The 11,822-nt window shown below is 40.7% G+C and overlaps 1 protein-coding gene across 4 annotated transcripts in view; it reads left to right on the forward strand.

The window, feature by feature from the left end:
• LOC104943489 (arf-GAP with coiled-coil, ANK repeat and PH domain-containing protein 2) overlaps nt 1-11,484 on the forward strand; it is a 47,464-nt gene extending 35,980 nt beyond the window's left edge. For 3 of the 4 annotated variants that reach the window (XM_010768925.1, XM_010768926.1, XM_010768927.1), the window contains 11 exons: nt 206-414; nt 1,269-1,338; nt 1,448-1,542; nt 1,849-2,036; nt 2,929-3,030; nt 3,614-3,706; nt 4,257-4,489; nt 5,167-5,276; nt 5,410-5,520; nt 5,995-6,056; nt 9,486-11,484. In XM_010768925.1, coding sequence (XP_010767227.1) covers nt 206-414; nt 1,269-1,338; nt 1,448-1,542; nt 1,849-2,036; nt 2,929-3,030; nt 3,614-3,706; nt 4,257-4,489; nt 5,167-5,276; nt 5,410-5,520; nt 5,995-6,056; nt 9,486-9,589 — 1,377 coding nt within the window. In that variant the 3' untranslated portion in view covers nt 9,590-11,484. The remainder of the gene's footprint in view (nt 1-205; nt 415-1,268; nt 1,339-1,447; nt 1,543-1,848; nt 2,037-2,928; nt 3,031-3,613; nt 3,707-4,256; nt 4,490-5,166; nt 5,277-5,409; nt 5,521-5,994; nt 6,057-9,485) is intronic. The other variant, XM_010768928.1, reaches the window with a different exon arrangement.
• The last annotated feature ends 338 nt before the right edge of the window (nt 11,485-11,822 follow it).

The following is an 11,822-nucleotide window of genomic DNA, read 5'->3' on the forward strand; positions in this document are numbered from 1 at the left end:
TCTCATATAATTTCGATACATAAATCATATGGTGACGCATTTAACGCTGTTTATTTATGTAACACTGATTTCCCATGCTTAAGTTTACATTCTGTTTACACTGTTTACGTTACACCATGGGGACAACGTTTCATTTAGGTAGATACTGTATATCCTTTCTTAATGATTTTTTCCCATCCTTCTGTGCCTTCTCTCTTTCTGTCAGAAGCTGGACAGGAAGTCTTCCACGTCAACAGGAAGCCTGGACTCTGGTGGGGAGCCGAAGGAGAGACCACTGAAAGGAGAGAGCGCCCTGCAGAAGGTCCTGGTGATCCCAGGGAACACCTGCTGTTGCGACTGCGGCCAGCCGGACCCCCGCTGGGCCAGCATCAACCTGGGCATCACCCTCTGCATCCAGTGCTCCGGTATCCACAGGTAAAGTACAATGATTTCTGTAAACAAAGCCTTTTTTATAGATATTTTAACAACATGTTTCAAACAGCTGTAGACATAACAATGGTAGCAAATAAATGACCTACAATTACAAAGATTCATCAAGGATATAGATCAATAAAATATCAAACGCACAAAGGAACACAGAAAGTCTTGACACACACACCCATACATCGAAGTGTTATGAACACTTAAATACATTTAATCGATCAAGCAGAAAACTTACAGAAGCTAATAAACAGAGGAACCTTGTATCAGCATATTTTATTTAATAATCTTCTAATTTGCAGGAATAAAGTTAATTCTGAGTTATTTTGGTCTGGAGGGATTGAGAAATGTAAACCCAGTGTGGAGAACACCCAGCCTGCTCAGGATGTCTTTAAGACCTTTCATTACTTTAATTACCAGGGTGAAATATTTCATTTTCATTCCGGTCACATTTTAATTAAAAATAAAAGTGTCCAGGGATTCAAGCCATTCTTTTCTTTACAACCTAGAAAAGTAGTACATCTTCAATGTGATTTCTCAACTGAGTGGGTTGAGGAATTTGTAGGATTACATAATAGAAACATTCATATTTTCCATATATTTACTTAAACAACCCAATTTGTGGCTTTAAAAAAAATCTCTGACACTTTGACTCAACAGAAGTAATAGATTTTTGAACGTACATAAATATTACAAACAAAGGCTTAGAACTGTTGTAATGCATATTTTTCTTAGAACTACCTTCTCTACATATTATGCTTTTGTGTTTTGCTGCTAAGCCCACCCATATACAAATTCCAAATGAACAATGCCATGTGTTTTCTTGTGTGTGCTTCTTTCCCCTGCAGGAGTCTGGGAGTGCATTTCTCTAAGGTGCGATCTCTGACTTTGGATTCATGGGAGCCAGAACTTCTAAAGGTTAGGGAACACATAAACAAATAAACACAACCATCCTGTTTGAACTGAAAGTCTTACGTTGAATCAAGGGCTGATAACAAATGACCTTTTTTTTCCTTGAACTTCACAGTTGATGTGTGAACTGGGAAACGGAGCGATCAATCAGATCTATGAGGCTCGACGAGAGGAGCTGGCAGCCAGGAAACCCCAGCCCGGAGATCCAAGGTACAGAGCTGCTAGAAAGCATGTTGGTATTTTCACACTTATTCTCGCCCTTCATCTATATCCGATTGAATTCATCTCCTGGTATTTAGTTTTCTTCTGTATCTGACTCAAAGGATGTTTTTATGGAGCAATTCATTAGAATAGAAACAGTATGGTCTTGGTATTAAGAAACGTTCACTCTTGATGGTTAACATTTGTTTTTGATTTACATCTTTTCAACAAAATAGATTGCTAAAGTAGCTAAACTAGTAAAAAGTACGATTCCCTTATTTACAAACAGAAACATCTGCGTTTTATTCCAAACAGGCACGAGGTCGAGGCCTACATCAAAGCCAAATACGTGGACCGCCGGTTTGTTCGCCTGCCGTCGGACGAGGAGCTTCGCAACAAAGTGGTTTCTCTGAGCAAACAGGAGAAGAGGCTGAGCAGCAGCTCTGAGCATCTGCCCCCGAGACCACCACCCCCCACCCCAAAACTGAGAGCCGGTCAAGCAGGTCAGTAGACAAAAAGAACAAACATAACACACATTTAACCCAGGAGTGTTGATGAGTGAGAAACTGACAATATTCCATTGTACTGATCCTGACTGTGGATGGTTTCTGGAACTAAAAAGTGTATTGAATTCAAGCTGGATAGATTTAATACCAAAAGTATTTACATGTAACCTCTTAAAATCAACATTATTTTTAGTTTTGGATAAGTCATGGTACATTTTGATAACTGGTCAGTTGATGATGGCTTAGCATATTTGGATAAGAAGTGTTTTGTCCTCTTCCCCTAAATCCAATGACTGGCTACTTGGATGAGGGCTAGAGTTATATAACTCCCAATTTGAATATAGAAGAATACTCTGAAATTAAACTCTGTTTTACAAATGAATCTTCTAAAGGTTTTAAAGGTTCACAAACCCCAATGTACCACACATTGTATTCAGGATTTAAGAGGTTGGATGTTTCTGTTGTACAGATCTTTAAATTCCTTTTTAAATCCAAACACTGCATCAAGAGGGCGAAGCTTGTGTCATTTGTGATTGTTGCCACCTTTTTTATTGTACGCTCCATGTACATTTCGTACTGCCATGGAGAAGTGACCCCCCCCTCCCACCCCCACCAGCATACTGTATGTTCTGTGTGAGCAGCATATGCCTAAGCCCTCTTTGCCTCCCATTGCTTCTCGTAGTGTGTCTCTAGTGTCTAACTTTCTCTGCTTACTGCCTTCCTCTTTCTCCTCTTCCTCAATCTCTTTCTTCCACCTCTCCTGTTCTGTGCTCCTGGATTAACCCCTGCTCTCACTGCCTACCCTGTAACCCTGTAACCCCCCCCACCTTGCCACTCAATTTACACCCTCCACCTTCCAATTTCCAAACTCCCATGATTCCTAACGTAGCTGTTGCCCGCGGCTCGGAGGCCCGCCGCGACTCTCTCTTCTGTGCTGACGAGCTTCACTCGCTCTTCTCCTACTTTGACAACTCTGCCAAGCTCAGGAGCAGTAAGTACTAAATGCTCAGTGTTCCCCCTCCTCATCACCCCCCTCTGTCCATTTCTACTTTGGGGCTGTGGACTAACAACCCTCCATCCACTCCTCTGTTCCCCCTTCCTCATCCAGACCCTCCTAATGGACCATGCTGTCATGTTAAGCGCATCGCAGAGCTTCCCATGTTTTGTTTTTCCCGGGGCTGGGACGTGTTTCTCTCACATGGTTTTGGTCATTGTCTGTATTGTATTTGTCTCATCATATTTTTGGTATTTAGGGTCCTGAAGCATAAGGTGATGGTGGGGGTCTCCAGTTCTCTCTCTGTTGATTTCAGCCGGGGACTTGTTTGTGTACACTCTGTATCAAATATAAGGACCACCTGCTGTTTCTGCCTATCGTACTGGAGATACCAGTTGATGTTCAATAACTGATCTAGTAATAACAAACTAACTCAAAGTATTAAAGAACTTTTCTGAGGGGCAACATTAGGAGCTGCATGATGCTCTGAAAACAGCAAGAAGGTGTTCCTTTTATTTCATACACTCAGTGAATGATGTTTTATTTGACAAGTCGTGATTAAAAACTCTTTGTTTTACAGTAAAAAGTGCAGACAGCGGCATCCAGAACAGCGCTGATGGGAGCCGAGAGATGCTGGCCAACACCCCGTCCAATAACAGCCTGACAGACGCAGGTCAGACTCACACTCACACACCTCCTCTGTCATCACACAGATATCCACGCCTTTCAATATCTAAAAAAGAGACACACATTCAAAGTGCTGTATTAAATGTAAAAGCTAGTGTACAAAAGACATATATTGCACACTACCATCTATATTTAAGGCAGGACTCTGATTTAAGCTATTACAGATTTTAACAATCAGACGCAGCAAACGCAGGCTTGTTGAACTTTAATTGCACGCAAACTGTAGGCCTTCTAAGACCTGAAGCTTCTTATCCTTTTGCCTAAAAAGAAAGAAATATCCAGAGGAATCCCCAATCACTACAAAAAATATGATGATTTTAGATATGTTTCACTATGTTGGAGAAAAGAAAGAAAGAAGTATTAGAGGACTTTCCTCCAGGAATTTAAAGCAATTCCTAGTGCGGCGAAGTTTGGAACTTATGAGAAACAGTTTGAAGATCTATAGAGGGGAACTGTTGTTGCTTTACAATGCACAGACCAACTTTCATCTACATGTTAATTGTTGATACAAATGTCTCCCACCTTCCTCTTCTCAGACGCTGCAGAGCCTCCGGCCATGGCCATGCCTGCCACCCTGCCCCCCCCCTCCCCCTCTAAGGAGATGGTGTTCTACGAGCCGAAGGAGTACAGCTCCGGTCTGCAGCTCTACTGGGCCGCCTGCGCCCGCTCTCTGCCCGACATGTCGGAGGCTCTGGCCCACGGAGCCGAGGTCAACTGGGTCAACACGGAGGAAGACAAGAGGACGCCGCTCATCATGGCCGTGCACGGGGTGAGCGTTGGGAAAACTCTATATACTATGTTATTATCACTCATTTAATGATTTCATTCATGTAGATTTTATCGAGAGTTTGTATTCTTGCTAAAGAACATTTTGTGGTATATACTTGTCGTGGCTTCCTTCCTTGTTTTGTTTTTAGAAAGCCACAAGACGCCTTAAACAGACATTTTTAACTTGTTTCCTTTCCTTTATCTTTGTGCTACTTACAGTTGAAGAGTTGCTTGGCCTCCGATGGTTTGGATGATATAATGCGATGTGTTTGCTCAAAATAAAATAACAAACTTTTACACATCGCAATAAAGAAAAGAGGCCTTTACAATATTCCAAACAAATAGGCAAAACTCAAATAAAAAAACAAACAACTTAAGTATTCTTTCTCTCTTGATAATGCTTATATAACTTGATAACTTAAAGGGTAATTGGACGGTTAAAAACTGTTCCCCGACGGTTTCTTTCTCGGAGGTTGCCCATCACTGTCACTGTAGAGGAGGCGCTGGTTGACTACAGACGTCACCTTTATGATAAAAACAAAATACTGGCTCTAACAATACTGTAAAACTTGTATGCAAAATAAATATTGCCAGTGAAACAAAACATCTAATCTAAAATGTAAGCAGGTTTTTCTCACTGGAAAGTTTTGAATGTGTTACACTAATGGTTCCCTTCAGGGTTCGCTGGTCACCTGTGAGTTCCTGCTCCAGAATGCAGGTAACGTGAACCAGCAGGACGCTCAGGGCCGAGCCCCGCTGCACCACGCCACCCTGCTGGGACACACAGGGTGAGTCCTTCACATCATCGTTATTACATCAACAAACTTATACTCAGAGAATATTGGGGCATTTTGAAGAGTGGGATGCAACACAGATTATAGGTGAGCTCGAGACAATGACAAACCTTTCTCTCTGTTGTAGGCAAGTGTGTTTATTCTTAAAAAGAGGAGCAAATCAAAATGCTGCGGACATTGATGAGAAAACTCCCCTGACCATAGCGGTGGAAGCGGCCAACGCAGACATCGTCACACTGTGAGTGTTATTCTGGTTATCGATATGATTGCTATTCATATTAATAGTATTTGTGTTAATCTGTAGTTATTCTTGAAGAGATGTCTGAGCTGTCACACTGAACACACCTACACCACCAGCACAGCAACATGTAACCATTAGGGTTTTGGTGCCTTGCTTAAGAAAAGTCTGACTTCTGATCGTGTTGTCAAATGTTAAAGTTCATTCGATTGGTTTGGAAAATTTGACTAATCATTTGGAGTAACGGCTCCTAAAAAATGAGCATTAAGTCACTGTACTAGTTGAAATAGTTCAACAAGTAGTAACAACTATCCACCACAAGGTGTCATTATAATGCAGTGGACCTCCTTCTACCTCTATTAACACAGTTGCCTTTATGATCAGAGTATTTCTGTGAGCACAGTCATTAAAATAACTGATTTTAGTTTTTTATCGATTGCATCTGAGAATAACCTCTTACTTCCTGTTTCTCAGGTTGCGACTGGCCAAGATGAACGAGGAGATGCGAGAAGCGGAGGGGCCCTACAGCCAGTCAGGTCATTATAACACCAACAGCCCCACCGAGATGCAGTACAGGAAGTGCATGCAGGAGTTTATTAGCCTGCAGCTGGACGAGACTTAACAACTGTCCGCTGTCATTGAAACACAGGGGCCACACACTGCTAACCCAGCTGTATCAGGGGGAATGTGAAGACAGGTTTCAGAGTCGGGGTCAGTTCACTTCAAAAGATAACCCAGAGAAGTCATGCTCGGAGGTTTGATTATAGGGCAACTAGTTTATGAAGTGAGCTCTAGTTGAAGGGAGATTTGACCGACTGATTAGAGTTAGCTGAGCCCGACTCTGTCAGAGCTGCCCCTGTGTGCTGCTGTCCTGTGTGGGCAAATATTGGTTAGCATCAGGTCACTGTGTCAATGTGACCGTGTTAAAGCCATTGACTCTGGACATTTCTGAAGAGTTGGAACATCAACGTTTTCAATGAAGTGACTGTTACTCCTTTAAAGTTATTGATAGCACAACATTCAAGTCACTTTTGACTAGATAATGTGTATCTACTCCCTATAAGTTTGAATAATATCACTTTTTAAGAGAAGTTCTGTGAATTATAGCAGCTTATGAGAAATTCGTTTTTTATTTTGGATAAAATACTTGTTGGAGTGTTTATGTCTCCGCTATCAGTCACAGTATCTTTGCAAAAAAACGATCCGCCCAGTAACTGCCACCAGTATCCAGTGACCTCAAAGTGACGTCGGTGTCACTCTCTGGCAATAATCGTGACTTTTGAATGATATTTTTTATTATCTGACCAGTCCGGTGAGGCGTAGTGTGTGTTTGATTTGAAATCCATTTGTCAGAAGTTCTTTATGCACATTCCTTTAAGGGTTATGCAACTACTGTACATTGTCCTGCGATTGTTAGGTTTCCCTTTGAAGTCTTAACCATTTTCAAAGCCTGTTTACTGATTAGAACTGTTTGTTGTCTAATTATAATGCATCTTGCTGTTGTGACATTGCTGTACAGACAAAAAGTATTTTAGAACTGTTTTTTTATTAAGATTATACTAGTTATAGTATGCTTACTGTATATGTTGTAAATGATGTGCATACATACATTTCATTATAGTCTGCAGTATAAGCACAGTGGTGACGCCATGAGGGGCTCTGTGTTCACATACTAACTTATTGTTTCAATTATTGTACTGTATTTACTTCCTGTAATGACTATAACGTGTCTTGGTTATTAGTTGGTTAAATGTGCTTGCTCATTGCCCGTAATCACGGGAAATCCAGAATTGTAAGACGATGACGGCCTTTAAGTGCCATGGCTTTGATTGTATCGAACATTAGTGGGGTTTACTCAAACATAGACAAACCATCTGAGGGTGGTACGTCAAGCAAGAGTGCAATAGTGTAGAAACATGTATATATTCATATCACCTGCTGGTCCTAGCTTATATGTATCTTAATCATAAGGAAGCTTTAAAAAATAAAATAATCATGAGTGCAAAGCTCATTTGAGTTTTATAGATAGAATGAATGATCGACCCCAGTTTTATCCCACGTCCCGCTCCATTCAGCCCCAAATCCTGGGGGGGGGGTCGCCAAAGCACTTTTGATTAAAAGGTCATTTCTCTTCATTCACGTTGACAGAGCAACGCCTGCTGTATGTGATGTATTGATTGGCCGACGACTAGTCGTTGGTTAGAGTAGAGAAAACCGGTTGTGTTGTGATTGTGTTCTCACAGGTTAATGACGTTTTTAAAAAGTGGTTGAGGGGATGATTTTAGATTGTATGATGAAGGTAGTCATGCATATGTGTGTTGACCACAGGAGGGACTGCTACACTCAGAAATGCCGTCCATTTGTCCTGAAACAGTGAAGCGTTTATACCGAGGGCTGGATGTGCCACTTTAGATTAGATTTGTATTCGCCACACTGCTGCCCTTTTATTCTCAAGTGGAATATCCTCTGGGATGATTTAAAAAAGAAAAACAGTCAGAAATGTTTTGGACCTGAATGACACAGAATGAGTTCATCTGTTTTCTTAATTCTTTAGTGTGTGCAAAGCTTGTTGTTAGAGAAACTATAACCTGCATTGCAGAAAGGTCAACAGGAGTTCTGAGAGCGTTGACCACAGAGGAACAGCGGCAGCTTGTCATTAGCAGAGCGGAGTCTGAAGAGCTTCCCCTCTCTGAATCACCCTCAAGTTGTTTTGCTTTGTGGGAGGATTTGTTTCCGGCATTGGCTCGCCCTCTTTAAAGCCCAAGGGCCTCGCTCTTCATCAGTACCTCCAATCAGCTGATGAGTGAGGGGATGATGAAGGGTGTTCAGGGGTAATGAATGTGAACGAGAACTAACCTCATCAATCCACCCTTTAATTAAGATGAGAGTTCCCTCCACTCAGATGTTTCCACCCGATTGAGTGTGTGGAAGAAGAGCAGAGCGGCGGTTCTCAGCCTGCGTTTTGGGCACTTTAACATCTCAAGGGGGAAAGTGTATATATTTATAAATGTAATTATAAGTATTTAAAGAGTAATGTTTCTTTTATCAATATTTGTCTCTTGTAGAAAAGTGAAAGGGAAGATTTTACACTTGAACAGATTGAGAACTGCTGCTCTTCTCTCTCTCTCTCTCTCTCTCTCTCTCTCTCACACTCTTCTTCATTGCTCTGATCCACTCCTGTCTATCGCTCGTTGTAAATTCCCTCTCTTTGTTTCTGTATTTTTCTTTTCTCCCTCTCCTCCCCGGACTTTTGTGCCTTTCTTCTGTTCCCTTTTTTTCTTTGGGGTGCTGAGGCCAACACAACTGTATTCTTGTAAATATACTCCTGCACTTTAAACACAATACAGTTGTTAACAAAAAATGAATCTGTGGGCTTGTCTTTTCTTTCCGAGTCGATCTGCAGTTATTGTAAAGTGTCAAAGGGAAAGCTCTCCGGCTGTTTTCCTTCAGACATTAGTTTGCTTCTCCTGTTCTTCCCTATCTCTGTCTGCCTCTTTCTTGCTCTCTTTCCTACTCCGAGCCACGCCAGCACTCTGACAGGTACGGCCCACTTTTTCTTTCTTGTTCTTTTGATACTGTCACTGTGCATGAGCCCTCCACTCTGCAGAGGGTTGTTGTTATATCCTGCAGAGTGAAGAAGCAGATTTCTCAAACAAAAGTTACAATTTCAGTAACTGAAGTCAAACTTGCATTTGGTATTAAACGATACATCATCTCGTTCCGAACGGGAAACAACGTCTGTAATGCTTTTGTGCCATGGCAAGAGATAATTAGTGATTCTTTTTTTTTCCCTCTCAAATTGTACTATTTCAAAGTTTCTTACAGGCCTGAAAAGATAAAAGTGTGTTCAGTAACTCACAAGAGGATCAGAATGTGTGTGACGAATGTTTGAACCATTCTGTCTGACTTCTCTTTGATTACGTTTCCTTCTGTTGCTGATTCCTTGTGTTCTCTACCTCTTGCAGGAGATGCAACCTACCAAGACATTTTCCAGGATTTCACCCACATGGCTTCCAACGATCCGGACAAGCTAAACCGCTACCAGCAGTACGACCCACAAAAACCCTGACACGGCAGAAGCTCCGTCCACTAGCACTCAGAGACCGTGTGCTAAACCCCAGAGAGACTTGAGGAGGTCAGGACCCCCCCCCCGACAACCTCGGTCAGCGTTAGAGCCGGTCCGTGCTGCCACAGCTGGACTCCAGTCACATGTCGTCAATCGTGAACAGCAAACCTCACTTTTTCTTCTTTTTTTGAAACTGTGCTGTCCAGTACTTTTATTACTGAATGGTACAGTGTTGAAGCCTTTTGAAAGGATTTGCAAGGTCGTAACAAATCAAAGTGATAATTGAACTGAATGCAGAGCTGCCATTACGGCTGTCAGTTATTTCCATCTTTTATATCACTGACAAGAGGTTTCCAAAGGCATCCGAGTTGTAAAGAGGTGACCCACTTTGAAATGCTCCATTTATATTTTAAGTGCTTCCTCTTCTTAATAGGATTTGTTTGATGATAGTAAGCATCCTTTTCATATCAAAGCGTTGCTTCAGTGAACTCTCAGCAGCGTATCTATGCTTATGCACGAATCCCTGTATGAAATCGCCACTGGTGTTTACCAGTTTTGATGGTAAGACTTTGACATGTTAAACAATGTACAGTGATTATTCAAGTAAACATGTTTTTAATGCCTGCAATTTTAAATATATATTAGTTTTTTTACTTTTAAATGCTAGATCTCTTTCCTCTGGATGATTTGAATTTCTCATGTCCCCACGTCAGAGAGGTAATCAGCCCTGAAGTGTCCTGATTCACGTCGGTTAAAAATAGCTCGTTGAGATGATGGTAATTTGTAGATTCAGTCTCTTCTGATTTTTGCTGATTTTCAAAAGTTAAGATGTAGTTGTAAAATCAAAGTGCTCTACAATAGTCTGAATGTATAGATTATATTGCAGCTATTGTATACCAGTTGATTTGCCAGGACTGTCATTTGGTGGTAATTATGGAAAAATAGGATTTTCCCTGAAAGAAGAACCCAAGTTAATGCTCGGTTTAATATGGAAACGTAGGTAAAACGCAGCGGCTTCATACTACACAAAGCCACCGGGGAATCTCTTTAGAGTGCAGGAGCTCACGCTATCAAAATAACATCATACAACTATAGAAAATACTGAAAAGATAGATAATAACTGACTATAAATGCTGAAAGATTCTGAGCATAAATGACGTAAAAATGTGAGTTTAATTTCATAAACTAAGTTTTCCATTTAATGTTCAGGTTCATCTGACCTGCTGTGCACTTATGAAGACCTCTTGTTATGCAGGAAGAAGATTGAAATGAATTTATTGGACAATTAAACACTGTCTCTGTTTCCCTATAATGCCAGCTACTAACCTTTCAAGTGAACGTCAAAGGAAGTTCATTTGGAAACTATAGAGCTGAACACTTTTTGACAGTCTGTGAAACGTCCAGTAATATACGCACACACAAGATGGATGACCTGTAGTTGTAGAGTCGCTGTCATTTCATGTGATGAGTTGTTCAAAAGCACTTAACAAATGTTTGATTGAGTTCAGACATCAGACGACTGCACTGAAATTCTCCAATCCAGAAATGAATCCTGCAAATTCCCCGATGGACGTCATGTGTGCTGTAGGGTTTGTGTGTTTCCTCTAAAACTGTACAGTCCTCTCTTCTTTGACATGAATAGTGTTTAGTGAAATACGATTTTCTTTTAGCATGCAGCATGGGATACAATTCTTGTACATTTTGTACAGATGCTTTTGAATTCTCTAGAGAACTGAAGTATAAAGGTAGAGGTACTTGAATCATTAAATACGCTTTTGTAAATGCGGTTCTTTGTATTTAGCCACTTTTATATTGCCTGTGTGTGTACCAGTATACATCATGTACTGTATATTCTACCTGTAATATGTAAGAACTTCAATACAAATGGACAGAATTCATCACCAAATGTTGACGCTTTTTTAATTTCAACCACTTCTCCTCATTTGGGTTTATTTAGTTAGAGGGATGTTTGTGGAGTGGATGGGATTTCTGTAGTAATGGAGACCACTCTGGTGCCAATTCCACAACATTTGATATTGTTACACTTGTTTCATTCATGTCGCTCATGTGATGAACAGACAGTTATTTTAACTTTTTTATTTCTCTTGGGCTATTCTATTATTTAACTCTAAACAATTTCATGTATTTGTTCTCAAATATTCATTAAATTCTGACTTTTTATCTCAATAGCAAGACAGATGATTTATTCACCAACCAGCAGTTGTGTATTTATTAT

The sequence above is a fragment of the Notothenia coriiceps genome, unplaced genomic scaffold, assembly GCF_000735185.1.
Source record: "Notothenia coriiceps isolate Sejong01 unplaced genomic scaffold, NC01 NC01_scaffold00006108, whole genome shotgun sequence".
Classification (NCBI taxonomy): Eukaryota; Metazoa; Chordata; class Actinopteri; order Perciformes; family Nototheniidae; genus Notothenia; species Notothenia coriiceps.